Source organism: Vipera ursinii (assembly GCF_947247035.1).
Source record: "Vipera ursinii genome assembly, chromosome: 11".
In the NCBI taxonomy this organism is placed as follows: domain Eukaryota; kingdom Metazoa; phylum Chordata; class Lepidosauria; order Squamata; family Viperidae; genus Vipera; species Vipera ursinii.
This window is the reverse complement of record NC_139524.1, coordinates 13,198,389-13,226,275: the sequence shown is the minus strand read 5'-3', so window position 1 is coordinate 13,226,275 and position 27,887 is coordinate 13,198,389. Positions and strand designations below refer to the sequence as shown.

General features: G+C 43.2%; 2 protein-coding genes across 6 annotated transcripts; both read right to left on the bottom strand.

The window, feature by feature from the left end:
- Positions 1 to 2,840: 2,840 nt before the first annotated feature.
- LOC310645487 (UPF0235 protein C15orf40 homolog) lies at positions 2,841 to 14,781 on the bottom strand. 5 transcript variants are annotated; one of them, XR_014493514.1, is made up of 6 exons: positions 14,685 to 14,781; positions 12,391 to 12,517; positions 11,279 to 11,406; positions 11,000 to 11,156; positions 9,656 to 9,680; positions 2,841 to 3,669 (listed from the first exon to the last, which is right to left on the bottom strand). XR_014493514.1 is itself a non-coding variant. In XM_083371248.1 (5 exons), exons 1-4 carry the CDS (start codon positions 14,772 to 14,774, stop codon positions 11,064 to 11,066), a joined length of 438 nt encoding a protein of 145 aa, XP_083227374.1. In that variant the 5' UTR covers positions 14,775 to 14,781; the 3' UTR covers positions 9,377 to 9,680; positions 11,017 to 11,063. The 5 variants fall into 5 exon arrangements, 2 of the variants coding, with proteins under 2 accessions (XP_083227374.1, XP_083227373.1); XR_014493515.1 differs by lacking the exon at positions 2,841 to 3,669 and having other exon boundaries at positions 9,377 to 9,680; XM_083371248.1 differs by lacking the exon at positions 2,841 to 3,669 and having other exon boundaries at positions 9,377 to 9,680; positions 11,017 to 11,156.
- A 1,240-nt stretch (positions 14,782 to 16,021) lies between these two features.
- On the bottom strand, positions 16,022 to 27,202 carry BTBD1 (BTB domain containing 1). The gene is made up of 8 exons (XM_083370997.1): positions 26,785 to 27,202; positions 24,798 to 24,954; positions 23,703 to 23,808; positions 22,884 to 23,081; positions 21,334 to 21,526; positions 20,598 to 20,685; positions 18,825 to 18,971; positions 16,022 to 17,128 (listed from the first exon to the last, which is right to left on the bottom strand). The coding sequence occupies exons 1-8, from the start codon at positions 27,180 to 27,182 to the stop codon at positions 16,970 to 16,972; spliced, it is 1,446 nt and encodes a 481-aa protein (XP_083227123.1). The 5' UTR covers positions 27,183 to 27,202; the 3' UTR covers positions 16,022 to 16,969.
- Positions 27,203 to 27,887: the final 685 nt, after the last annotated feature.

Here is a 27,887-nt window from a genome sequence, read left to right as displayed (position 1 = left end):
TTGTTATTCTGTTAGGATAGAAAGAATACGGTCAGCTTCAACGCTGGAGAAGACTCCGGAGAATACCATGGACTGCCAAGAAAACAAACCAATGGATCATCAAGCTGAAAAAAGGAATTCTCACTCGAGACATACATTTACCAGGCTCAAATTATCCTACTACGGACACATTATGCAAGGACCTAACTCTTTGGAGACAGCGCTAATGCTGAGAAAGACAGAAGGCAAGAGAAGAGAGGAGGACCAGCGGCAAAGTTTCAGTGGTGATGGATCTTTGGAAGACCAGAAGGACCAAACTAGGGCAGAAGCTCTTGAAAGGAGGACTTCAGGGCACATTATCAAATCAAATCATATTTAATCCTCTGCCACGGTTGTGCATCCTGCACCACCAACCGTTTACACAAAGCAGAGATCAACCCAAAAAGCTGAAAGGACACAAGGAAAGGTTTTTGCAACATCCCTCCAGGTTCTGATCCTGAATTGCTGCTTCCCACCCCCGCCCCCTCCTCTGGCTTCTGGGATTTCAGCCATCAAAAGAAGGACAGGAAGATTTGGGACAATGTTCTTCTGTCAGCTGAGTTGACTAAGAAGCAGCAGAGAAGGACCCCCAGGGAAGGACAAGGGAGGAGGTTTAGCACATTTGACATTTTAAATGGGTCCTAGAATAAATCATTAATGCCCTGTTTTTATTTTTATCCTTCTCTTTTGTTTGCTTGGATAGATTTGTTACCGAAAGGTGGCTTATAAATATTTCACCAGCTAGCACAATGCGCAGTATTGTTAAGCCTTTCCTGCCTTTTGAATAGGCGAGCAAGCGAAGGTCACCTTCAAAACCACAGGCCACAAGACAAGAAAAATTACAGCCAGGGCGAGCAGAACAACAGTCCTGAGATGTGTAGCGGGCTTGTAAAACAACGGTGGCTTCTAAATAACTCCTTTTTTTAATAATTTAAAAAAAACGAACCCCACCATCAACATTTAAGTGCAGAGAATAAAGTACCAACGGAGATCAGACATTTGAAGCAAAGAAAGAAAATCCTGAAATTGTCAGGATGCCAAGTTACGTGTTGGTGGTCCATCTTTTTCTCTCACCAATGGTATCACAACTCAAGTCTTTAAAAAAAAAACTTACTTTCTTTGTACAGGTTGTCCTCAACGTATGACCCTAACTGAGCCCCAAATCTACGTCGTTAAATGAGTTTTGCCCCATTTCATGACCTTTCTTGCCCCAGCTGTTAAGTGAATCTCTGCAATCGTGATCAGGTGACCTTGGGACAAAGCAACGGTCCTAAATAGGAACCAGCTGCCAAACATCTGAATTTTGATCACCTTATGATCAAAAAGGGGATGCCGCAAAGATCGTTAAGTCCCTTTAAAATTTCAAAGGCGCAGACTTCCTGTTTATAAAGACCTGAGAAAGAAAATGCTTAGGAAGATGCAGATGGCAAACTCCAAATCTGTTAGAAGGTAAAAACTTCATGCCAACGTTGTTGTTGTTTTTTTACCTAATAAAAAACTTCAGAAAGAACGGCTTGTGAGATAGATGGGAAAATATTGCACTGTGTAATAAAAGCAGAGTCTACTTCTGCGGCATAGCAGTATAAGGTGGTCATCTATGTATAAAGGTAAAGGGTCCCCCACACATGCGTGCTAGTCGTTTCCAACTCTAGGGGCCGGTGCTCATCTCCGTTTCAAAGCCGAAGAGCCAGCGCTTGTCCGAGGACGTCTCCGCGGTCATGTGGCCGGCATGACTAGACGCCAAAGGCGCACGGAACGCTGTTACCTTCCCACCGTAGTGGTCCCTATTTTTCTACTTGCATTTTACGTGCTTTCGAACTGCTAGATTGGCAGAAGCTGGGACGAGTAACAGGCGCTCACTCTGTTACGCGGCACTCGGGATTCGAACTGCCAAACTGCCGACCTTCTGATCGACAAGCTCAGCGTCTTAACCCATTGAGCCACCACGCCCCCATCTATGTATAGTTCCTGCCATTTGAAGCGATTCTTCAATTAGGAGCAAACAAGAAGAAATCAAGGGTGAATTCAGCCTGGGGGGGAAACATCAAGAATTTCAGAGGCACCACAAATGACAGGCCAAGAGAATGATTTGGAAAAGGATAGTTTATTGGACATATTAAAGAAACTAACAAGCTTTAAAAATCAAAAGGGAAATACAAATGACACACCAGGAGAGTGGCCTGAAAAATGTTTTCCTTATTGGATCTACAAGAGGCTTGTTAAGCCTTTGAAGAAAAGAAGAACTGACGGGAAACTCAACCCTATAACAATGTTGATTGAATTATAGATTAAGACTTTTAGAAGGAAAAGGAACAAATATAAAGTTGGTTCATTTAATCAAGATTAAAATGAGACATTGTTTGCAAGGTTTTTTTCTATCCTTTATGGACTTTTTTTTTTTGCTGACACCCGGGTTGAAAAATTGATGTTTTATGATTTGCTTATAGATAAAGGATGAGGTATGGAATCAAGAAGGGACGCGGTGGCTCAGTGGGTTAGGACGCTGAGCCTGTCGATCAGGTCGGCAGTTGGGCGGGTCGAATCCCGAGTGCCGCGTAACAGAGTGAGCGCCTGTTACTCGTCCCAGCTTCTGCCAACCTAGCAGTTCGAAAGCATGTAAAAAATGCAAGTAGAAAAATAGGGACCACTCCGGTGGGAAGGTAACAGCGTTCCGTGCGCCTTTGGCATCTAGTCATGCCGGCCACATGACCATGGAGACGTCCTCGGACAAGCGCTGGCTCTTCGGCTTTGAAACGGAGATGAGCATCGGCCCCTAGAGTCGGAAACGACTAGCACGCATGTGCGGGGGAACCATTACCTTTACCTTTATGGAATCAAGAGATATCTGCCTGTAACCTGACAAATGGTACAGAACTACTAAGTTTGTTTATACTTGTGATAAAGAAGGTTAGAAGTCATTTCTTTATATATTTGTTTCCCTTTTCTTTATTACATTCCTTTTCTTGCTTCCTACGCTTCTTTTTTCCTAGTCTCTTCCCTAAGCTTAAGATTATATTTGTTCTTACTGTTGTAATCGAAGTTCCTAATAAAAACTACATTTTATGTAAAAAATGGAATTTTGGAGGGTGTTTTTTTTTAAGGAAGACCTTTTGCTCAGAACAACCAGCAGGATATTTTTAATGAGCCTCTCATTACACCAAGGAAGTAGCGCGAACAATAAGGGAAATGAAAAGGAGGGTGGGAATGAAACCCCATCTCAAAGCCAAAAAACAGCGGATGAGAGCTTAAAATAAGAGGCCAGGAGTCAATTTTCCCTTGGCAAAAAAACACAATGCAGATTGCCTGCATTCGCCACAAGTAGCTGCTTCTCACTGTCACTCTTCAAAGTATATTTCCACTATCAGGGAGAATAACAATCCCCATCGTAGTCGTTTGCTTCCCCCCCCCTTTCCCCCCCCCTTTCATTGGGTGGCCTTTTTTGACCTGCACACTCCTAAGTCCCCAAAACATCTCAGCCAGCACATTTGCACATAACCCCAAAGTGATTTTCTAGGTCTTAATGCCAGAAGCTAATACAATATCAAATATTAAAACGGATCTGGAGCAGGGCTGTGTAAATCTACTGAAAAAGATGTGTGGGAGCTTTCTTCTGGAAACGGGAGGCGACCAGGAGCATCTTCTGAACCAGCCCTGCGTGTTTGGAAAAAAAAAAGAATAACAGAATTAACAGAATAACAGAGTTGGAAGGGACCTTAGAGGTCTTCTAGTCCACACCCCTTGTTCAGGCAGGAAACCCTATACCATTTCAGAGAAATGCTTGTCCAATCTCTTCTTAAAAACCTCCAGCAATCGAGCACCCAGAACGTTTGAAGGCAAGTCGTTCCACCGACTAATTGTTCTATCAGGAAATTTCTCTTTAGTTCTCTTCCTTGATTAGTTTCCATCCAAGATGTTTCCAAGATGTGGCTGCTTTCATGGTTCAGAAAGAGGCCTTTGTATGCGTTCTTGGGAATTCTTCTTTCAAGAGCTCTGCGCGATCTGAGGCTGATGGAACATTGCAGGCTTCCTAATTTTCTGGTTACGGTTTAGCCAAGTTGAAGTTTGAAGCAAGAACCCTTTGGCTTCTGTTGCTGCCCTGGCACCAAGTTCGCCTCTGCAGCCTACACTTTCGGTCTGCCTCCCCATTATTTCATCCATGGGATTTGGTCTGATGAGGCAAGCGTGCATCTTTCGTTGCTCAGAAGATGACCTTTGAAGGGGGAAGGGAAGAAATGCCTAAAATAGTTTTTCTTTCCCAAAGAAAAAAATCTCTGGTAAACCATCTAACAAGCTTCTCCAGAGAAATCCCCGGTACTTTTTTCCAGACCAAACGGAGAAAATCTCAGCCACTTTCAGCACTCAAGTCCCCAAAGTGGAACTCAACTCTTGCTAGACCTGCTCCTGAGCACAAAACTGTTCTACAACTATTCTTCTGGTATTATGAAGTTCCTCTTCCGTTTAAATCTTCAAATCTGATGATGGCCCGTCTTTTATATATATAGAGGAGTAAACAAAGGTTCCTGTATTGCTTCCTCACTCCTTTATCTCTCGTCCAAGAACACCTGTCCTTCAAATCTCTTCTTGAGAAAGGACCTACAGATTCAATCATTACCCTTAGAAGCTCTAGTAATCTGGAATTACTCTACCTCACGGCAGTGCCTAGAAACCAATCCCAGATGGGGACCCAAGTATCTTTGGCTGAATGGGTTCCCAGAGCAAAAGACTTCATGCTCTCCAAATGGAGTTAGCAATTTCACACAATGGGAATTGCGGAAAGTTTCACAACCCTTGGCATCTGCTTTTGCGTAGGGCCCTCCCTCTCCCTCCCCTTTGTGCTCAGCTGAATGAGCAGAGGGACTCCGCCAGCTTCTCGCAGTAATTACAGGGTGTTAGTTTTGCCTCGCTGCAGAAGATAACTCCCCCACACACATCGGGAGCATGATTAGAGCTTGCAAATATCAAGCGCATTGGATGAATCAAGTAGATGGTGCTAGATTTGGGGGCACGGGGGCGGAAATGACACAACCTGGAATTCTGGAGAAAGGGCCCCCTTTAACAAAGCAAAGTATGCCCTCTTCTTCTGCTCTAGAATCTAGACTAGATGATAGTTTACACAAGTATTTAACATAATTTGGGTAGGGAAGCCACAGAAATGTAATCCCATGGTTCTTTGGTCCAGGTTCATGAGATAAACTTGCGATGTGCAGCATTATGAGACACGGTTTATTATCATTACATTTATTTCTCAGATCTAGCTCTTCTTCTGAGGTCCTATCTCACGTCCGACAAATGGGACAATTTGACAGCAATTTCATTTCCACAAAGTGGGATCACCACATGCTTCCATTTGTTGGATTCACAGTTGGCGTCGCTGAAGAATTAAGGATCATCTTAGATAAGAGGATGGTGACTCAAGTGTTATCTTTTTTCTCAAAAAACAATCTTTTTTTTTCACTTGCCAAATGCCGCAGGGCAAACAGCAATGTTGGAGCGGTTTCACTGGGAAGGAAACATTTTTTGCCCCTCTACTTTGATAGGGCTTTGGGTTGTCTTTTTAAGAATATAGTTATGTCTAATAATGGAAGCTTGGTCTTTATTTTTCAAGTAGAAAATATGGACTGTTTTTAAATAGTTTACTATTATCAGCAGTGGGCTGTGGGCAGATTCTAGGGCTGCAAAAAAGATGCTGAAATCTCATATTCCTGCTCTACTATAGTAGTAGTAGTAGTAGTAGTAATAATAATAATAATAATAATAATAATAATAATAATAATAATAATAATAATAATAATAATAATAAAGTTGGAAGGGATCTTGGAGGACATCTAGTCCAACCCCCTGCTCATGCAGGAAACACTACACCATTTCAGACAAATGGCTGTCCAGTCTCTTCTTAAATACTTCCAGTGTTGGAGCTTTCACAGCTTCTGGAGGCAGGTTGTTCCACTGGTTAATTATTGTAACTGTCAGGAAATTTCTCCTTAGTTCCAGGTTGCTTCTCTCCTTGACTAGTTTCCATCCGTTGCTTCTCGTCCTGCCTTCGGGCGCTTTGGAGAATAGCTTGACTCCCTCTTCTTTGGGGCAGCCCCTGAGATATTGGAACACTGGTTATCATCACACACACACACACACACACACGCACACCAGTCCTTCTCTTCATTAGACTAGACATACCCAATTCCAGCAACCGTTTCTTGTATGTTTTACTAGACAGAGTGAGATGTCATAAAGTCTATGAAATTTCTCTCAAAGAGTCAAACGTAACAGCAATGAACTGAGAGCTATAGAAGTTTCTGTATAGTCTAATTTAAGCTCAGCAGGGTGTTTTTTGTTAATCTCTTTACTTCTAAGAGTGTAGATAAATCTACTTATTTGCTGCTCCAGATCTCTCTCGTGGCAGGGGACCCAAAGCAGTGACATCAACTTCACAGTCTCTCATCAAGCTTAAGAACTTTTACCCAGGAAAGACGTACGTTACATCAGAGGTCCCCAACCTTGGCCACTTGATGACCTGTGGACTCCCAGAATTCCTTGATCTTCAGCCAAGTCAAGCCAAATGCCTAATACAGGGTTAAGTATCCGGAAAGCTGAGTTACTGCTCAGCCCACCTCCCTCCTCAACCTGTCAGCTCCTACTGAAAGAGTAATTCAGCCCTTATTGCTACATCTACCCACAGAGCTTCACGGGCAACTCTTACTGAATCAGATAACTCTTTCTGTCTTCATTTTTGAGGATGCCCAAGCATTGCCCCTCCCTTCCTGGCAAGAGGCCTCTAAGGAGACTGATGATCTGCAAAGATTGGCACAGAAAGATGTTATTTGGAAGGCAAGACCAAGCAGGCTCGGGAACAGAAAAGTTCCACGTGATGATGGCTTTGCTGCGCCACCCATCCGAGCATGCCCTAACATCTTCGGATTGCTGTGACATCATGATGGGAGATGTTCTCAAAGGAAATAGCTACAGTAGGAGGAATCCTTTGCCTGGAAAAAGAGATTAAACTGTCAATCCTGCCCGACGACGCCATCCGTGGGTGCTTTGTAAGCTCTTGCTAGATGAACTTGCTTTTATAATGTTAATAATAATAAAGTCAGAAGGGACCTTGGAGGTCATCTAGTCCATCCCCCTGCTCAGGCAGGAAACGCTACACCATCTCAGACAAATGGCTGTCCAGTCTCTTTTTAAAAACTTCCAGTGTTGGAGCATTCGCAACTTCTGGAGGCAGGTTGTTCCACTGGTTAATTGTTCTCACTGTCAGGAAGTTTCTCCTTAGTTCTAGGTTGCTTCTCTCCTTGATGAGTTTCCATCCGTTGCTTCTTGTCCTGCCTTCAAGTGCTTTGGAGGATAGCTTGACTCCCTCTTCTTTGGGGCAGCCCCTGAGATATTGGAACATTGTCTCAGTCAGCAGCAGAAATTTCGGGCTCAATTGTGGTCCTAAGTTGAGGACTACCTATACTCCTACCAACTCTACTGTGGATTGATTGGTTTTAGAAAACTGATTGGTTCCAAAGCACCAGAAAGCAAGATAAGAAACAATGGGATGGAAACTATAGTCAACGAGAGAAGCAACCTGGAACTAAGGAGAAAGTTCCTGACAGCGAGGACAATTAACCAGTGGAACAGCTTTGCCTCCAGAATTTGTGGGCGCTCCATCACTGGAGGCTTTTAAGAAGAGACTGGACAGCCACCCGTCTCAAATTGTATAGGGTCTCCACCTTGAGTAGGGGGTTGGACTAGAAGACCTCCGAGGTCCCTTCCAGCTCTATTCTGATTGATGTATGGATGGTGTAGATTACAATACTTTGTAAACCCAGCCTTGGTGGTCTTCTCAAAGACCCACGGGGAGCAGTAGGCCTGGAACCAGCATCACCAGCATGTTTCATTGGGGGGGAAGCCTTTTCTCTCTTCCTTTACATCTGGGCGCAGGTCAGATAAAATTTATTTCAGGAGGCTGGATGCTGTTTCCAGGCCATCTGGCTGCTTTCCACCTCTGATCGCGGCTTTGTTAGAAAGTGGATTTAGACTTTAGATGTCCTTGGATTGTAAATAGCTTTGCGGGAGCCGTAACCTAATTTCCGAAGCTAGGTAAATGGGCTAAAACGGAGCAATCTGATTAAGCAGAAATTAGCTGGATCAAATGTACTCAATGAGCTTCCTGTGAAGCAGAACTGCTGGGGGCCTTCCGTGGGCAGCAATAATGAATTTCATGAAAGATGCCTTACATTCAGCAGTGGGTGGCAGACACAATGTTCCCTCCTACCACTCTTCCCCTACAACCCCAATCCATGAGGTGGGTTGAGCTGAGAGAGCGAGTTACTGGTCCAAAGTCCTCCAATGGGCTGCGAGTGCCCTTGGACCTTCGTCTCCTCCCTTCCAATCCAACACGTTCGCTGCTCTCCCACCAAGGCTCTTGTTTTATCACATCTAGAGATATCACGAATCAAACGGAAGCGGCCCCTCTGAATTGCGGTAGGTCTTCTTCTGCAGTCTGGTGGATCCAGGAGGCCCCTTCTCCATAATGCCCTTGAAGACCACGATGTCAACGCTGCTAACATCGGACGTTTTTGCTTTGGCAACAGATCGGGATGCAACCATTTTCTTCTTAGGTTTTACTCTTAGAGTTAGATGATGCTGGCGAGTTGGGGAGGAGGAACGTGAGAGTTTAGCTAGACATAACAGTACTGAATCTCATAGTGTGAGAACCAAGGTTATTGAAATAAAGTTGGTGGGCTGGAGAGCTGGAGGGGAAGCCCGCATTTCAAACTAACTGGAGAATGTGATTTATGACTGTTAATTGGCGGAGGGAATTGTGCTTTGATACTATGTGCTCAGGGGAGGGAAACTCAGATTTTAGCTTCGATTATGTTAGTGCCGATGCTCTGCTACTCGAATAAAGATTCTTTTAAGGTAAACAATGCCTCGAAATTCTTTGAAGAGTTTCATCTGTCGGAACCATGACACGCAGCCTATCTGGGTTTCAAAACTAATTTGGAAGTCCCCTTGCTCTTAAATAAGAGTATACGGTTAGATGAAAAGCCCGTTGATTGAGCAATGCATCATATTACGTAAGAAAACACACACACACACACACACACACACACACAAACATTAACCCATGAGAACAGGAAGCTGGAACAAGACAGAGCTCATGGATACAAAGTGAGAATAACGAGGTGGAAGGAAGAACCGAAGGCAAAGCTTTTTGTGGTTTGTTTTGCTGCTGCTGGCGCCTGGGGGAAATTATGGCTGCGTTCCTGGAAAGGCTTTTATCTCTTGAAATGGTTTGAATTTATGGCGCTGAGCACGGAGGGCTCGCACATGGCTTCCGAGGACGGAGATGCGAGACCGAGAGGGCCAAACGAACGACACAATCCTTTTAATTTGCCAAGAACTGAAATGCAAATCTAGGGCCTTGACATAAATTATACAGGAAAAAAAAGAGAGGAGAAGAGGACGGTCTGGCGCAGAGAAGCAGAGGGAGGAGGCTCAAAGAGAGGCGAGCGGTTAAGTCAAAAACACAACACGACACACTCCCTGGGTTAAAACAGAGCGCTTTCTCTCCCTGCCATCAAGACCACAACTGGCAGCGCAACAAACAGGCTGTCAGTGATATGAAGGGGAGTCTTGCAGCCACACTCACCAGTCGCTTTGCCAGATGGGCAGCTCTATCAATGGGAACAAAATAAACAAAATAAAAATCGTAAAATCCAACTGACAAAATATCAGCCAGTTTTATTTTAAAATATGGCACAGGAACGAGGCATTTTGTCTGGCATCAAGACAAAAAAACAACAACCCAACATGATGAGAAGGAGAGATTTAAGGGACTCCCAAATGTCTCCATTTTGGAACCTCCATATTTTCTGGTGAGCTCCCCATCCTTGCCCTGGTTCCTGCTTGCAAATGTGTGTAGATAAATACCGTGTTTCTCTGAAAAATAAGACCGGGCCTTTTTTCTTTTTTTTTTGCCTCCAAAAGAGGCACCAGGTCTTACTTTTGGGGTATGTCTTACTCCCCTCCAGAACTGACAGCTCCACCTGGCCGGCCCACTTCTTCTTGGGCCGAAGGAGCAGCTTCACGCTGCAGCTGCATTCCAGCCCGCATTTTGCAGTCAAGCCTTTCCGGAAGGCCTCTGCAGACGAGTACCGAGCTATGGACTGAATCCACAGCTCAGTCTTCAGCTGCAGATCTCTTGCAGAACCGAGCTATGGATTGAATCTGTAGCTTGATTCTCGGCTGCAGTGACCTTCTTGCCGAATTCAGACTGCCTTAAAAGCCCTTCTCTAATTCAAGGGGGGATGCAGGTTTTTTGTCTCTTCCATGTGATGGAAGCAAATTAAAAGGGAGCGACAGCTTAACGAATGCAAATATAAAACCAAAGACACATTTTCTGCATCCAATAATACAAAGCTCAGATCTTGGTACTGGAAGCGATGTACGGGGGTGGGGGTGGGGGGGAACCCCACTGTACCTACAGTCAAAACAGAATTTTCAACTACTCTCCAAGCACTGTGACTGACCAAAGTATCTGAAAATGTGAAAAACTGTGCCCTGCATTTGTTATTAACTGCTAGTGATCTATGGCCAAAGGAGGTTGGCAATAACTCACCAAGCCTGTTACCAAAGGTGCAAATAGATGAGCTATCTATCACACCTACATGGTGCCTTTCCTGTATCACTTTGGATGCAGTGAAAATGACAACTGCCTTCCTGACCAGCTAAACAAACATACTCCAAAAGAACTTACTTAAAAAAATGTCAGGATGGACTGACAAAGGTCATCTTCGCGTCCCAGTGAGGCTCTTTCAAATAACTCCGCGCCTTGTTATCATGACGCTTTTTTAAAAAATATCTTAAATTTTTAAAGGAAAACTGTATTTTTAAAACTTTTCAATAAAAAAAAATATCTTAAATTAAGCTTTATAGCGGTCTACAGATTTCTTGTTGGATTCTCCACCCCTTGTATTTATGAGCTCCCATTTACCTAAAGGTAGTCATTACTTTGCATCCCGAGAAACCGCTTGTTAAGACTTTGGTCACGCATAGCTTCAGCTGGAACTCTCTTTCCTCAACTTCTCTAAAACGTCCTCTGGAGTCAGTGGGGCCAAAATTTTCACAACTTTTTCTCGAGATTTGCTGCCCTGTTTTAAAACACAAGCAAGAGACGTTTAGGGATTCCTAAACGGAATTCTTTTCCCGTTAGCGTACAGGGGAAGATTCAAAAACCCAGGCTGAGTTACGCAAAGGAGAGGAGACACTGTACCTTCTCCAGTACAACATCGTTCTTCTTAATTTCAAGGACTTTCGAGAGGTAGCGACAAAGCTCTGCGTTGGCTTCCCCTTCGGATGGAGGGGCTGCGATGGCCACACTTACCGCCTCGGTGGTCAGATCTGCAACAAGCATTTTAGGATGTAGCCATCACTTCTGTTAAAACTCATGCCCTAACATGCCTCTTTGGAATCTCTCCCCTGTATGTAATGTTAACATTAGCTTAGATAACAGATTTATAGCCATAGCTATGGAGTAGCCTAGCTGAAGCTTCTCTTAACCCACTCTCTTAAATGCCTCCCGTAAATAAAGACCAACATCACCACTTCAAGAGTTTCTATGATTTGAAGCAGAGTGAAAAAAATCCTCTTCTCTAGCTATTTATGCAATAAGCAAAAGGCTTGACACTTTCCCAAACTGTTTGGATTAGTTTCTTCCCATTGGGAGCATTTACCATTGGACTGCATTTTTTTTTAGATCTGTATATTTTTCTCTGCAGGAGACAGGACTTCATTTTTTTTTACCATTTTTCTATCTGTTCTAGAACTTGGCATGGTTCAGGAACAGCACACTTTCCCTTCTGCTCTACGCTGCTGTCTTTTACTATTCAAGGGGACAAGCCACTAGATAGATCTGGAAAAAAACTGTTGTGTGCTGAAAGATGGATCAATACAAGGGTCTCCATACCTTTTCAGATTAGTGCAGTGTTTTTCAACCTGGGCAACTTTTAAAGATATGTGAATTTCAGCTCCCAGTGAAAGTTTCTAAGATTGAAACTCTTGGATTAATGGATACATTTGGAATTTTAGTAACACATTATGGGAGTGTCCACAGAACACTTGCTAAGATCTGTGTGGCCAAGCACAACACCCATATCCCAGGACACAAACAAACAAACAAAAAATGGTTACAGACACTTCCCTGATTTCTAAGAAGTGCAGTGTCCAACCAATTGCCCTGAGTTCAAATCATACATAGACTACAAGTACTGCAAGACAACCCCCATTCTCAAATCATTTCACTGAGGAAGCCTTGCTGGGCCATAGGGCAAAACATTTTATCAAAAACACTATCAGTGTTGCATAGGTACTTATGCTCTAGCTTACCTGTTATTGCATTTTGTTTAGATCCTGGTTTGGCATGAACAGAGATAACAACAGAACCACTTTTATCAGTTGTCACAGGAACTGGAGGACCAGAAGGCTTTACAAACACCTTGGTCTGTGCTTTCCCCTTAAATCAAAACACAAAAAGAGTCCTTGACTATGAAATGGGCAGCATATAAATTAATAAACCACCATCTTCCACTCCCAACATCCATATCTTTCTCTTCTTCTCCTCCTCCTTCCCTCTCTCCCCACACAATAATCTTCATTAACACTGGAGTTGGTTATAATAGAACACCAATGCAGAGGGAAACTTTCTTGTGTCTCTCCTACGGTTTTGATTTATGGCTCTTGTGCTAAATCTGAAATTTGGAGGACCAGACCAACCCATGGCTGTCTGCAAATGGCCCACAAGCTGTGGTGGTGGAGTGGTTAGAATACAGTACTGCAGGCAAACTCTGCCCACAGCCAGCAGTTCGATTCTGACCGGCTCACAGTTGACTCAGCCTTCCGAGGTCAGTAAAATGAGGACCCAGATTGTTGGGGGCAACATGCTGACTCTGTAAACCGCTTAGAGGGCTGTAAAGCACTGTGAAGCAGTACGTAAGTCTAAGGGCTATTGCTATTAAGAGATGTGGTGGTGGAGTGGTTAGAATGCAGCACTGCAGGCTGATTATGTCCACTGCCAGGAGTTCAGTCCTGACTGGTTCAAGGTTAATTCAGGCCTTCTTCCTTCCAAGGTGGGTAAAAACGAGGACCCAGATTGTTTGGGGGCAAAATATGCTGACTCTGTGAACTGCTTAGAGAGGGCTGTCAAGCACTGTGAAGCGGTATATAATGAAAGAATGAGCCTTTATTGTCAAAGTACAACCATGTATACAGTGAGATTGGCCGAGTCTCCCTTCATGCCCCCCCAGCTTACAGTGACAACAAAACCTCCATCTTATTACACCATGTGAGCTAATTGCACAACACACTGGCCTCGCAAGTCAATCATGCATAAAGTTTATAAAGTTATTTCCCGTTCAAAAGCCTAACAGCCCATGGATAAAAGCTGTTTTTCAGCCTGTTGGTACGGCTGGCTATACTTCTGTATCTCCTTCCCAATGGTAGGAGACTAAAGAGATACTGTCCAGGGTCTGAGTCGTCCCTGAGAATTTTCCTCACTCTTCCAAGGCAGCGAGCCCCGGCGATGTCATCCAGGGGTGTCAGCAGGGGACAGCCCACGATGTCTTGTGCTGTGCTCACCACCCTCTGTAATGCCTTCCTATCCGCGGCTGTCAGACCAGCATACCAAACCACAATACCATACGAGAGGATGCTCTCTATAGACCGGTAAAAGAGGGTCATAAGCCGTTGTTCTACCCTGTTCTTCTGCAAGACCCTGAGAAAGTGAAGCCTCTGTTGGGCCTTTCTGGCCACCTGGGTTGTATTAACTTTCCAGGTCAGATCTTCGCAGAGTCTAAGGCAGGGGTAGGCAACTTCGGCTCTTTTATGACTCATGGACTTCAACTCATGGACTTCAAAATTGGAGCCTTGGTGGAGCAGTGGGCTAATGCCTCCTTAGGTAACACCAGCTGCCTGCAATTAGCGCAGGTTCGCATCCCACCAGACTCAAGGTTGACTCAGCCTTCCATCCTTCCGAGGTAGGTAAAATGAGGACCCAGATTGTTGGGGGCAATTAAGCTGACTTTGTAATAATGCCGCTTGGGGGTGTGTGTGAAAGCCCTAATAAGCAGGCATATACATAGAATGAAGGCTACTGCTAAGCTTGTAAGCCGCCCTGAGTCTTCGGAGAAGGGCGGGATATAAATGGAATTAAAATAAATAAAAAAATAAAACTCCCAGAATTCCTGAGCCAGCATAGCTGGCTCAGGAATTCTGGGAGTTGAAGTCCATGAGTCATAAAAGAGCCGAGGTTGCCTACCCCTGGTCTAAGGGCTTTTGCTAAGAGCAGCCCAAAGTCACTTTTTCACTTCCCATGGACCCCTGCAGACCCCCAAACCCTGAGCAGGAGCCAAGGCTGGCTCTCCCCCCCACCCATTGCATTGGGACCCTCAATCGACCCAAGAGACCGTCCTTCGCAAGGGGGCGAATTCTGCCCCTTGGAGGTCTTCATCCTGCCTACGGGTCTCTCCCAACCAGGCGGAGCAGCGTCTCCGGGAGTGCCAGACTACAACTCCCATCATCCCCTCCAGAGCGGCGGCAAGGGTGGGGGAGGACGGGAGTTGTAGTTCGAACGCGGGCGGGAAGGCCTGAGGCCTCTTCAGAGGCGTCCGCTCCCCGGACCTAACCTTCCGGGGCATGGCGTGTCTCCGTCCCGCGGCAGCCCAAGCCGGGGAGGCCGAACGGCGGCAGAAAGCCGGAATAGCCCAACCCAGCATGGCGGGGGCTTGCGTCACTTCCGCCACCTCTTTCCGGTCGGCCTCGCTCCCAGAGATAGAAGAAAGGGTAGAGGCGCCTCCCGAAATGCTTTCAGCCCGCGGGATGGCTTTTGAGCAAAAGCTTCGGAGGAAGGAAGCGAGCGGGGGTTAAGAGCACCAGGCTGTGATGGGCAGATAACTTTGGCCGTTTAAAAAAAAAATCCTACGACTAAATTAAATTAAAATGTATAAAGCAGGTCCGGATTTTCAGTGTTTGGTGTTCATACTGCGCAGGGGTCTTCAAACTTGGCCGTTTTATGACTTGTGGACTTCAACTCCCAGAATTCCTCAGCTAGCGTGCCTGGCTGAGAAATTCTGGGAGTTGAAGTCCACAAGTCATAAAAGGGCCAAGTTTGAAGACCCCCTGCTCAAGAGGATTGGGTGAGGGTATTCCCAACTTATCAAAAAAGAAAGTGTAGCTCAGGGGTCTTCAAACTCGGCCCTTTTATGACTCATGGACTTCAACTCCCAGAATTCCTCAGCTAGCGTGCCTGGCTGAGAAATTCTGGGAGTTGAAGTCCACAAGTCATAAAAGGGCCAAGTTTGAAGACCCCTGGTGTAGCCCTTCACTCTCCTTAAATAATCGTTGATCTTTTCCACTGAAGATTTGCCCATTCAATTATTCATGTTTTAAGTAGCCTTCCGCAAGAATGTCCCTTTGTGTTAAGACCACAATGCCTATCATTGCTAGCCAATGAAAGATTTAATCCAACACACATTGTTGCTTTACATCCTTTGTATTTGGGGAAGTCTGCAGCTGGAATTTCAATACATCCATAGGTATCCCGGGGCTTAGGTTATTGATTCTATCTTATTTTTATTGTTTTTTCAGTGGTATATTGTTGTGCTTCTGAATCTAGTTACATCACTTGCCACATAAACAGATCTAGAATCAGAAACCAAGATTATATTACTACAGGCGGGATTAAGATCACTGCAATCACAGCCAAAAGCTTCTACAAGATGGTTAGAACCCAAATTGATAGCATTAAGGATGAGGGAACTTTGGTGCTCTCTGAGTTTGCTTGTTTTCTTGCAGACGTTTCACTACCCTAACTAGGTAACCTCATCAGTGATTAGGGATGAGGGTTTGCACTTGAGTAATTTGACTCCAAGCATCATCTATTATAGCAAATATGCTTTTCAATTTCACCTCTTCCAAGTATTTTTCAGAATTTTCAAATAACTTTACATGCCATCTGGCAGAAAACCCTCAGCAAAATTAACTTTATTCTGTAATATTTTTCAGACAGAAATTGAGACTTAAGGGTTTAAGACTGCATGAACTGGTAAGAGGTTTAAAGCAAAATTTGAGCCATAATTATGCCAATTAGCAGGAAACAATCCTCTAGTACCCCAAGAGAGGTCTTACTGAAATTTAATTCTGAGTAGGCATGCATAAATTACATTATCATCCATCTCCTCCAACAATTTGCCATTTGAGAAAACCAAGGTTTGAGTATCCAATATTAATACATAGTTCTCTGACATTTGCCCAATTTCCTTAAAAACTGCTTTCTGCATGCTGCGAAAAACTTCCATTTACCACACTAAAGACTGTTTCCTTACAAACCAAAAATATTCAAGATCTCTGTAAGTATTCAAAAAGATACTTCATTTCATCCACACTTCACTTTATAGTTAAAGAATAGCTTCATACAACTGACTTCTGGGTAACATTTTTTCCAGGACACAACAAAACTAGTTAAGTTTATATACATGTATTCAGTACTATTACAGATGAATTTGTATCACCCTTAACTCTAATTCATGGTTAGTTTTAAGAATGACAATTCAGTTCAATGTGTTGCACTGTACAGGAGCACAATCACAATACCCACAGATATGTTATCTGCCGCAATTGCAGGGGGGGGAAATGCTCTTTCCCAGCTTTCAGATTATGGTTAGCACATTTTAAATGATCATGTTAAATATTTATGTACAGGTAAGTGTTTTTTTTAGTTCAAGAAAGTCTGGCTGTGTATCATCATTGTAGGTATAGAATACTAGTGCTTGATACCCTCCATGTACAATATTTCAGTTTTATAACACATCTGAGATTATGTATTTACAAAATTTCACAGTATTTCATGTTTCCCTTCTGTTTGTGTTCAAAGCAAATCTCTTTTTTTTTTCTCCATCTCATGTTTCTGAAGTTACGTATAAAATATAATTTCTGGTATTTGTCCATCTTCTATTGACGTTCCGTTGTTGTTACCCGGTGAGCTAAAAAAGAAAAAGCAGGTTTTGCTTGAAGTTGGAGATTCGTGGATCACTTTCTTCAAACCTTTGGTGCCGTAATGAGAATCAGGGCCCTAAGCAGAAACAGAAATTCATTATTAATATAATATAATAATAATAAAGTTGGAAGGGACCTTGGAGGTCATCTAGTCCAACCCCCTGCTCAGGCAGGAAACCTTATACCATTTCAGGCAAATGGCTGTCCAGTCTCTTCTTAAAAACCTCCAGTGTTGGAGCATTCACCACTTCTGGAGGCAGGTTGTTCCACTGGTTAATTGTTCTAACTGTCAGGAAGTTTCTCCTTAGTTCTAGGTTGCTTCTCTCCTTGACTAGTTTCCAACCGTTGCTTCTTGTCCTGCCTTCTGGTGCTTTGGAGAATAGCTTGACTCCCTCTTCGCTGTGGTAGCCCCTGAGATATTGGAACACTGCTATCATGTCACTACTCACCCTTCTCTTCATTAAACTTCATTATTCTGGCTCCATAGAATCAAGATCATGCGAAGGACTATTACCGCTTTATGGAGACCACAACTGGAATACTGCAATTTTGGTCACCGTATCACAAAAAAAGATGTTGAGAATTTGGAAAAAAAATTCAGAGAAGAGCAATTAAGATGATCAAAGGCCTGGAGGCTAAAATATACAAAGAACGGCTGCGGAACTTGGGTTTGGCTAGTCTAAAGAAAAGAAGAAATAGGGGAGACATGATAGCAGTGTTCCAGTATCTGAGGGGCTGCCACAAGGCAGAGGGGGCCAGGTTGTGCACTAGAGGGAAGGATGAGAAACAGTGGTTGGAAACTGATCTAGGAGAGAAGCAACCTGGAATTAAGGAGAAAATTCCTGACAGTGAGGACAATCAACCAGTGGAACAGAAGTTCCCTCCAGAAATCGTGGGCACTCCCATCACTGGAGATTTTTAAGAAGAGAGTCACCTGTCTGAGATGGTATAGGTTCTCCTGCTTGAACAGGGGGCTGGACTAGAAGACCTCCAAGGCCCTATTCTATTCTATTCCATTCTATTCTATTCTATTCTATTCTATTCTATTCTATTCTATTCTATTCTATTCTATTCTATTCTATTCTATTCTATTCTATTCTATTCTATTCTATTCTATTCTATTCTATTCTATTCTATTCTATTCTATTCTATTCTATTCTATTCTATTCTATTCTATTCTTCTATGTTTTCCTTTCATACCTGGGAATATGTAAACTTCACTAGGCTATGAGAAATTCAAAGCAAAGCATTATGATTTTGCAGGACATCTGCTATAGCAACCAGAACTTGGTTTTAAAGAAGTATTTCCTGGATTGTTATTATTATTATTATTAGAAATATACAGGTAATCCTCATACTGAGCACACAACTGAGCCCAAAATTTCTGCTGCTAAGTGAGGCAGTGAGCTTTGCCCTGTTCAATGATCTTTCTGGACACAGTTGTTAAATGAATCACTGCAGTTAAGTTAGGAACATGGTCATTAAACGAATCGGGCTTCCCCCTTGTCAAAAGGTCACAAAAGGTAACCGCGTTACCCTGGGACACTGCAACCGTTATAAATAAAGTCACTTGCCAAGCCTCTGAATTTTGATCATGTGACCGGGGGGGGGGGGATGCCGCAAAAACGGTCAAACAATCCAAATGCCATTTCAGGGCCATCGTAACTTCGGTCACTAAATGAACTGTCGTAAGTCGAAGACGCCTTGCATCTTCGTATCACTTGTTCACGGCTTTATAGTTCCCGTTTCCACAATTTCAAAAAGTGTCTTACTTTCAAGGTTGCACAAGCAGTGTAACACACGGTCGGCAAAATCTCTATTGGTTCTTTGAACATAACTCTGAAGGTGCTGGCCGTTCCATCACAGCTAAATCCAGTGTCATTTTGTCCTAGCGTCTGATTTTTCTCATATTCAATTATCTGTAGGAAGAAAGGGATGGAAGATTTTTTTGTTTTCTTGCAAGAACATTATTTTCTAAGCTTAAGCAAAGCACAGCCAGAACGCTGCTATTGAAATCTGTTTATCTTGTCCGGTTCCAGATCCAAACCTTAGCCTGAGGCTCTAACAAACAAAGCTTTTCACAAGTCAACAATGGTGAAATGGGACCTTTAATTGGAATTTGTGATTAATGCGCTTGCTTACAAAGCAGGCACTCCTAATTCTTGAGAACGAATGGGTTCATCTGAGCTGCCTCTGGAGCCTTATGGATTCGCAGTAGCATTCTACAAAAGTAAATATTATCACTTGAAGCTAATAATTTGTAACGTGTAAGTTTCACTTTTACCAATAACATTTTAAAATGGCAGGCAGCTAAGCAGGCATCAAGGAATAAATTGGTGGGGACATCTGCTCCTAACCAATATTGGAAGAATGATATCAGCTCTTGATTTGGCAACACCTTGGCTGATTTCAAGTAATAGCACGCTAGTTTTGTACTGTTGCCAAAAAAAATAAAACAGAAAAATACAGATGTTGAATAGAAGGAATATTAACCACCACCCTCACTCCTGCCTTTATGCCAACCGTTTACTATTTCTGGGCACAGCTCCTAATGTTTACTAACCACTTTAGAAATTCTCTAGCTATCTCCACCCCAAACAGCAACCAAGGAGACACTATACACAGGACAGAATTCTCTTCATTCTGATCACATGCTGTTTGATTGCTTTTAATGGCAGCTGCTGATTCAATTCTTTGCATGCTATTTCATACACAGTGGTAGATTAAAACAACTCAAATGTGTATCATGTTATTTGCATCATCCTGGGTGACATATTCTCAAGTGAATGTGAGGTGTGATTTAATTAAAATAGAGTGGCATATTGCTTCTAATAAGAGATTTTGAAACCTGTTAACATAACATAATTATGGGCATAATGCACTAATTAATTTAAGCAAACAACTTTATTTCTATCACAGACCGAAATGAAAACCAAAATATTCAACACCCTTATTCCTTGGCTGGAAAGCAACTACAAGTTGATCATTTACACTTAAAGAAGCTATGCTTCTGAAACAGGTTCATCTCCAGATGGCACAGTTGAATTTTAAATCATCCATGAATTTAAATGTACTCAATTAGGTTGTAAAGCATTGTATGTGAATTCTTTGATTAAAGCATGGAAAATGTCAAAAATGAATCTGTTTCGAAGTCAGATCCTTCCAATACTGAATAGCTCATTCAGGGATAGAACTGTGACAATGAAGCATTTGTATACCTCCATGCTTACAAAATGCATTTTTGGAACACCCGCCTACTTTTTAAAAGTAATACTAATATTTCCATTTATCTCCTACTAAAATAATTGTGTAACAACATTTGAAACAGAGATCTTTTCCCTGTTTCCTCTTAAATTAAAGCAAGCCATCCTAAGTGATGCAACATTGATAGAATATTAATGCACTGATCGTGCTACCTAGCTAGGTAATGAAATGTCTGCAAGCAAACAGCCAAGCTCAGAGAGCACCAAGGATTTCACATTAGTAGAATATCCCTGATTTCAGTTCAACAAGTCACTTATTATAAACTTGAAAAACAAGTGTACCTGTATATTAACTTGATAATCAGTGGGACCGTGAATTGAACCATATAATCCAAATCCCACAATTGAAATTCTTCTATTAACTGTGAACCTTAAGAGAGAGAGAGAGAAACAGACTATTACCTGAACCTGCCATTTCACCAAACTAGACTTTTTAAATTATTATTACTATTTGCCGATAGCTCATTTCAGTTGCAAATGTATGGACACATTTTATCAACCAGAGTACTATTTTCCAGGGGAAGTTTTGCCAATCTTATTACAAGTCAAGAGAGAATCCCTCCATTCCACAGCCCAACACAGGGCAGCTAAAGACTCATCCGATGCTAATTCTTTAGATAGACTGGCCTACCCTTCATTCTTAAGACTTCTGATTTCTGCCAAAAAAACAAAACAAAACATCTTTCTGACATGCTTCCTCCTTTGGTGCATCATAGATGAAGGTTAAAAGATTTTTTTGCTAAATTCAAAGCTTCTCCAATCTGCACACTCACCTTATTTTACTGGTCCTCTGCTGTTTGATAGGTATGTAGTCTTTTTAAGTGCTACTCTGAACAATATTTTATTGCTTTTATTAAAAGTATTTAGTGGGCCATCACAGGATCCATCAATTGTAAGAGAGAAAATTAATATATTTGCTTTCTGGCTAGACACTACTTTTCTTGCTGTGTAATATTTTGGAAACGTCTCCAGTCAAAGCACTATGGTTGTCGTATTCCTGAAAACACAGGACCCTTACCTGATCCGGTCACTTGTTCCACTGTAACCCCAGCGACTCTCCACTTGTTGGAATCTGTTTATGCTGCATTCCTTCCCTCTAAGGCAGCATCTTGGTCGGTCAATATAGTCAACTCTAGGTTTAGGGTTGACAGTAAAATGCAGAAAGAGATTTACTACTTCCCGGTCCGACAAAATTCCAGACTGAGCAGGACCTCGGGGGGAAAAAAAAAGGAAGGAGTGCAACTGAGCTGAACATCTTACAGAGATAAGTCTTTTTATACATTTATTCCGCTCCTAGATTATAGCTGTTAACAGCAGTATCTGGCCTTGCAAGAGGAAAAAAAAACATACAATCTTTCTAAGAAATCTGACAAGAAAAAAAGAGGCTGGTATTCAGACAGAGTTTGTGGTTTACGCTGCCTGACAACATAAGCTCTGAAGTTTTCTAAAACTGTAAGGAATATGTACATATATGTAAAGTAGTGCCTTGCCTAAATACTATTTTAAGTAATAGGCTGGTTATTCACAAAAAGCTAACCTAACAGAATTCATACACGAGGGTTAAAAGCTATTAAACAGCAATTAATTTTTTCCCATTGTCCCATTAATTAAATGTACATGTTGCCAAGTTTTCCACCAGCAAGAATTAAAAGATTTTTTACTCTGTCGGCAATCAAGGAAATTAAATGGGCCCAAATATATAGATTTAGATTTGTATGATTTAAAGCAAAACATATCAAGTTAGAATGTCAAATGCAAAGCAGAGTTGTATACGGCCACAATGTTCGACATATGCACAATTATATGGTTTTACAACACCACACAAGATCAAATAAGTATGGTCATACACAAATCACTGTTCTTAGTGGGGCAAGCATTTCAAATGAACGTTAACATTTTACGTGAAATCATCGGGTTTATTTTTGGTATGTGGCCAACTCTTCCCACGTGGCATCACTAAGTGCTACAAGTGGAACCCTACCCAAAGGATGCTGAATATGTTCATCTCTGAATAAGGTCCCATGCTTATTTGGGATTTCACTGCACCGTTGTCACAAAATTGCTAGACTTCTGAACAGTTTGAGGAGTCAAAACATGGTGCACTTTCGCCTTGCTTTTTAAATGTATTGGTGAATACACTGCCTGAGAAATAAGAGATAAAACAGGTCCTTTCCAGTAAGTGCACAAGATAGAAGCGTTAACAGGTTTTTGAATAGAATAGAGCTGGAAGGGACCTTGGAGGTCTTCTAGTCCAGCCCCCTGCTCAAGCAAGAGAACCTACACCGTCTCAAGACAGGTGAATGTCCAGTCTCCTCTTAAAAATCTCCAGTGATGGAGCACCCACAATTTCTGGTGGCAAGCTGTTTCACTGGTAGATTGTCCTTAATGTCAGGAAGTTTCTCCTTAGTTCCAGGTTGCTTCTCTCTTTGATCAGTTTCCAGCCATTGTTTCTCGTCCTTCCCTCTGGTGCTTTGGTGAACAACCTGGCCCGCTCTGCCCCTGTAGCAGCCCCTTTTCTATTTAACTTTGGTGTAAGTTTTACAACGACAAAGCTCATCAGAAAGTTACCTGCTGCAAACTCTTCAATTGTCATGAGTGGAAAACGGATTAAGGAGAGAGCTTTGCCAAGTACTTTCTGCTTATTGACAGATGTGACTGGTAACTGCTGCCTCTGACATTCAGCTTCAGCCCAACGCACAACGGCCCCAAAGAGCCGGCTCTCTCGAATACTGAGCGTGTCTCTTTCCAGTACCGCACACAATGTGTCTGAAGAAGAAGATTTAAGTTTATTGCACACTTCTGCACAGATCAAATACTCCCGCAGGACATGTAAGTCTGACTTCGGGCCGCATTCCAGCTAAACTAGTTTTGGACAGCTGCTTCTTCTCTGATGAAAACAACGCATGAATCATTTTCTACTGGTGAACCGCTTCTACATACTGAAGAATGAATCAGAACTGCCGCTGCATAAAACTACTTCTAATTATCAAAGTAATCGCCCTGCACTTAATTAGTTTGATACTGTTGCTGTAATCCATTCACACCTTACTGAAAAATTCATCCAGTAGTAATTCACACAGAATCTTTAAACATAAAAGTCAGATAAACGCACTGTAAAATCAGCAGAGGATAATGCTGCAAAGCCTGATCAGCAAACCAAACCTGCTAAGCCAAGAGGCAACGTCTTAGCAAATCTCTTTATTAAGGGGAGGTATATGTGAAAACTGCTCTTTTTTAAGGAACACGGAATCTGGTGCCCTTCAGATGCTTGTGGGATTCCGCTTCCAGTCAGTGATCAGGACTGATGGGAACTGAACATCAACACCATCTGGATGGCCACAAACTGCCAGTCTAATGTAAACACATTCACGTTTAGGAGCTACTTACCTATATCAATATCCGTAAAGCCTTCTGCACTTATTGCATCCATAGTACTTTTGTCTATTGTGTCAAGACAGAGACTGGCCAACTGGGGTTCATCAAATAAACGAGCCTGTCCAAAAATATTTGTCCAGAATTATGCTATTGTCAGCTTACAGGTAACAAAACATTTTTTTTACTTATCAAATTTAGAAACCGCCCGTCTCACTCCCACAGCAAGTGACATTTCAACATTAAATAATAAAAGTCATGGTTATTTTAATTGAAGGAAACTCAAGGAGTTTGCTGCAAGGAATTTTTAATTAAACGTTCCTTCCCCAAACCTTCCCAGATTTAGCTCTTAATTCAAGAAAGAACTGCATAGTAAGAAATAAAAGACCAACAATGTAACCTATTTGGCGCGGGTTAAAGACCCATTTATTTGAACAAGCTGGCCTGGCCTGATGGGGAATTACTTAGGGTTTTAATACTTATATATATTTTTTATTGTTTTTATTGTGGGCAATAATTTAATTCTTTTTTAACTTTTGTATTTTTGTAGTTTTAAGATATGCCCTGTTCACCGCCCTGAGTCCTTCGGGAGAAGGGCGGTATAAAAATTTAATTAAAATAAATAAAAAATAAATAAATAATTCTCCAGTACTTAACTACACTTAAGGACAACTCTGGAATATACAAGTCTAACAAAACTGGATACAAGTTGCAATCATATTTCAATCTTGTTCCAGAAATTATTTGATAATCAGTCTCCAAGCCCAGTTTAACGTCTAGAAGCAGCTAAATTTGATTTTCAAATTGATCCACAACTTCCCTGGAGACAGAAATTGTTTTTATCCTATTTCAAAATTATGATCATAATGTCAAATAGAAAAGCCTGTATTTCCATGGGTTCTTAACTCCATCTTTTATTTCCTTCCTTTTATCTTTTTGTTTTGTTTTGAAAGGGACAATACTGGTCCTCTTCTAACTGACCCATTATTCAGGATTTCCCAAGGAGATAATTGGCGTGCTAAGATGAAACTCACCTAGCCCTGGAGGTTTGAATTCAGTTAAAAAAAAGTTACGAAACACACTTCTCCAACAAGACACTTGGATTGTTACCTGAGTAAGCAGCATGAAAGCATTATCTGCCCGAAGGTGCTTAGTGAGAAATTCCACACAATGAGCTTCCAGGGCAGGGACAGCATACTTCTTAGCTGTATAGAGAGTGGTCATAACAGTTTCAGGACCAATCTGAACTTCATCTGAATATAAAAATCTAAAAAAAAAGAAAGAAAATCAAGGAAGATAAATTTAAGAAAACTAACTTGATACATGCTTATTCGTGCTACTTTGTCTTAGTAGCTTCTTTTCATTTGACAACGCAAAGCAGTACACATATAAACCAAACCTTCCACTAATATCTGCAAAAAGGCAACCAATCACTTTCCTAACTCAAAAAGTAAGAGATTGCTTCCGGGTCTAACACAGCAAGAGATACTGCATTCCTAGAAGTCCAGTTCAAAATGCCCTTATCTACCTTATCAAGTTCAAATATTTTGACTTGCATCTTAAACCCCCAGGTCTCTTACTTCCCAAATCTCCAATAATCCACATTATTCAACAATGAATGAGCAGCCAAGCCTACTTTCTGTGGGCCCACAATCTCACCAAGGGACACAACCACATGTGACAGCATTTTGCCCAACAAATGGAAATAGCCATTCAAAAATCTCCCTTTTGTATACCTTGAAGAGGATCTTTTAAACTCATCCCGACAACAGGCATAATCCACATTATCATCATGGCAAACACCTTTTAAAGAATAAGCAATGGGTGGTGTTTTTTTGTGTGTGTGAATAGTGATGACCCAATGCACAATGGATGACTTAGAGCAGGGGTCCCCAACCCCTAGTTTGTGGACCGGTACCAGGCCATGGCATGCCAGCAATGGGTCTGTCTGCACAAACAAGCAAAGCCCCATCCGTTGGATGCAGGCAGCACACAAAACCACAAACCTTTCTCCAGCTAACCAGTCCCTGGTGCCCAAAAGGTTAGGGACCTCTGGCTTAAGAGGCAGTGGTTTTCTAATTATTTCACCCTTTGGAGTCCTTGGTGCTCGCTTTGCTTCATATATTTCGTTACCCAATAGGTAATCAGCACTGATGATGTTACCTAGCTGGGTAATAAAACATCTGTAACAGACATCCAATCACAGAGAACCTCAAGAACATCACAATCGAATTCTGAGCTACATATATTCTCTTCTATTAAAATTACCTCTCTTCCTGGCCACAAATTGTTTTTTATACATAACTCAAAGTGGCACTTAATTCACTTGCCTCCTATTTTCCCCACCTCAACAATCCTATGAGGCGGGTTGGGCTGAGGGAGACGAATTAGCCCAAAGTCATCCAGAAAGTTTCCATCCTTAAGGCAGGATTAAAACCCTGTTTCAGGCCAGCATCTTCACCACAGTTTCTGTCTCCATATTTCTATTACAGCCATTGGCCAGTATACCTCCCCAACACACGAAAGAACCAAGTCAAATATTTATTATGGTCACAAACCAGCACATATCTCTATATAAACCACGCCGTTATTCCACCCCCAACAAAGCCAAATCAGATCTTTATTAAGGTCACAACCAGCATATATCTTTATATAAAGTATGCCATTATCCCCATCACCGCTACCATAAAGCCAAATCACATCTTACTGAAGTCCCCAGACCCAAATCTCCCACGCCATTACTCTCTCTCTCTCTCACACACACACACACACCCCTGCCCAAAAAGCAGAGCTTGTGGTTTGATCCTCACCAGCAGCACCACAGTGGATCCCGGGCTCCCCAAACTCAGGATCTGCTCCTCTCCCACCCCACCCCCATCAGATTACGCCCTAAGGCAGGGAGGGGTCTTCAAACTTGGCCCTTTTATGACTTGTGGACTTCAACTCCCAGAATTCCTAAGCCAGCGTGCCTGGCTGAGGAATTCTGGGAGTTGAAGTCCACAAGTCGTAAAAAGGCCCAAGTTGGAAGGCCCCCTTGCCCTTGGGGTTAACACACGCCCCCTCCCGTTTAAGCACCACCACCCCCTCAGCCTCGGACCTGAGCAGGGCCAGGAAGGCGGAGGGCTCCACGTCGGGCAGCTCGATCTCGGCCGAGGTGGTGGCCATCCCGCCGTTGAACATGGCGTCGAAGACGGCGCTGCCCGCCGCCAGCACGAAGCGGTGGGCCGGGATGCGCTGCTGGCCCGGCCCGGGCGCCCCTCCGCCGGCCCGCGGCCCGCCTTTGCCCACCACGAAGCGCACGTCGCTCAGCAGCTCGTTGGCGAAGAGGAAGGCGAAGCGCTCCCGCAGCGACCGCTTCGTGGCCTGCCAGTTGTAGACCGGCTCGCGCTGCACCACCACCGGGGGCGCGGGCGCCGGCACCCCCGCCACGCCGGCCGGGCTCTCGTTGCCCGCGGCGGCTGCCAAAGCCGCCTCAAGGCCGCCCGCGGCCGCCATCGCCAGCCCTCCTCCTCCTCCTCCTCCTCCGGCCCGCGCAGGCGCGCTCCTTTTCTCGCCTCACAACCCGCCCCCGGGAAGGCGTCTGCGCAGGCGTGACGTCGGACGGAACGCCAACGGGCGACGGAGGGTGCCTTTGCGCGCCTACGCCCACGCCGGCGGAAAAAGCGCAGCGGCTGCGCGCGCATCTCCCCTCGGGCTCGCAGAGATAATAATCATCAAGAGGAGCCCTCCGCGCTTAAACCTGTCGCCTCGGGTTGTGTCGTGTCATTCTCGACCCCAAAATGCTCTCTCTCTCTCTCTCTCTCTCTCTCTCTCTCTCTCTCTCTCTCTCTCTCTCTTTTTCCTTCTCCACCGGTGGAGGAGAAAAATTGAAAGGGGAGTGGGGAGTTGCGGGAGCCGGCAGACCCCAGCCCCAATTGCAAGAGAAAAATGGGGATTCTTGCTGTTTGGGTTTGCTGCAGAATGTGTTTTTAGGTTGGGGTGGGGGGGGGAAAGCACCATAAAAGACAAATCTAAAAAGGGAGCAAATCGGAAGGATTATTTTTTTTTTAAAAAAAACATGTTTATGACTTCGCTTTACAAAGCAAAATTCAGGAGTAAAAGCAAAGGAATAAAGGGGGCTGCTCTTTGAAATAAAGGACCGTGCTTTCTATCAAAGGAGGTATGGTCGCTGGAAATTTGTGACGCCTTGTGGATGAAATA

What these genes read in the sequence shown, in the direction of transcription:
- BTBD1 (XM_083370997.1), bottom strand. Translation starts at nt 27,182, where the DNA reads ATGGCGGCCGCGGGCGGCCTTGAGGCGGCTTTGGCAGCCGCCGCGGGC. An exon ending in AATTGAAGAGTTTGCAGCAG is followed by an intron (nt 21,527 to 22,883) that starts GTAACTTTCTGA and finishes TTTCCCCCCGAG; the next exon opens with GTCCTGCTCAGTCTGGAATT. An exon ending in ATTATCAAGTTAATATACAG is followed by an intron (nt 18,972 to 20,597) that starts GTACACTTGTTT and finishes TTCTTCCTACAG; the next exon opens with ATAATTGAATATGAGAAAAA.
- LOC310645487 (XM_083371248.1), bottom strand. Translation starts at nt 14,774, where the DNA reads ATGCTGGGTTGGGCTATTCCGGCTTTCTGCCGCCGTTCGGCCTCCCCG. An exon ending in GACACGCCATGCCCCGGAAG is followed by an intron (nt 12,518 to 14,684) that starts GTTAGGTCCGGG and finishes TTTTGATTTAAG; the next exon opens with GGGAAAGCACAGACCAAGGT. An exon ending in TAAACAAAATGCAATAACAG is followed by an intron (nt 11,407 to 12,390) that starts GTAAGCTAGAGC and finishes TGCTTGTTGCAG; the next exon opens with ATCTGACCACCGAGGCGGTA.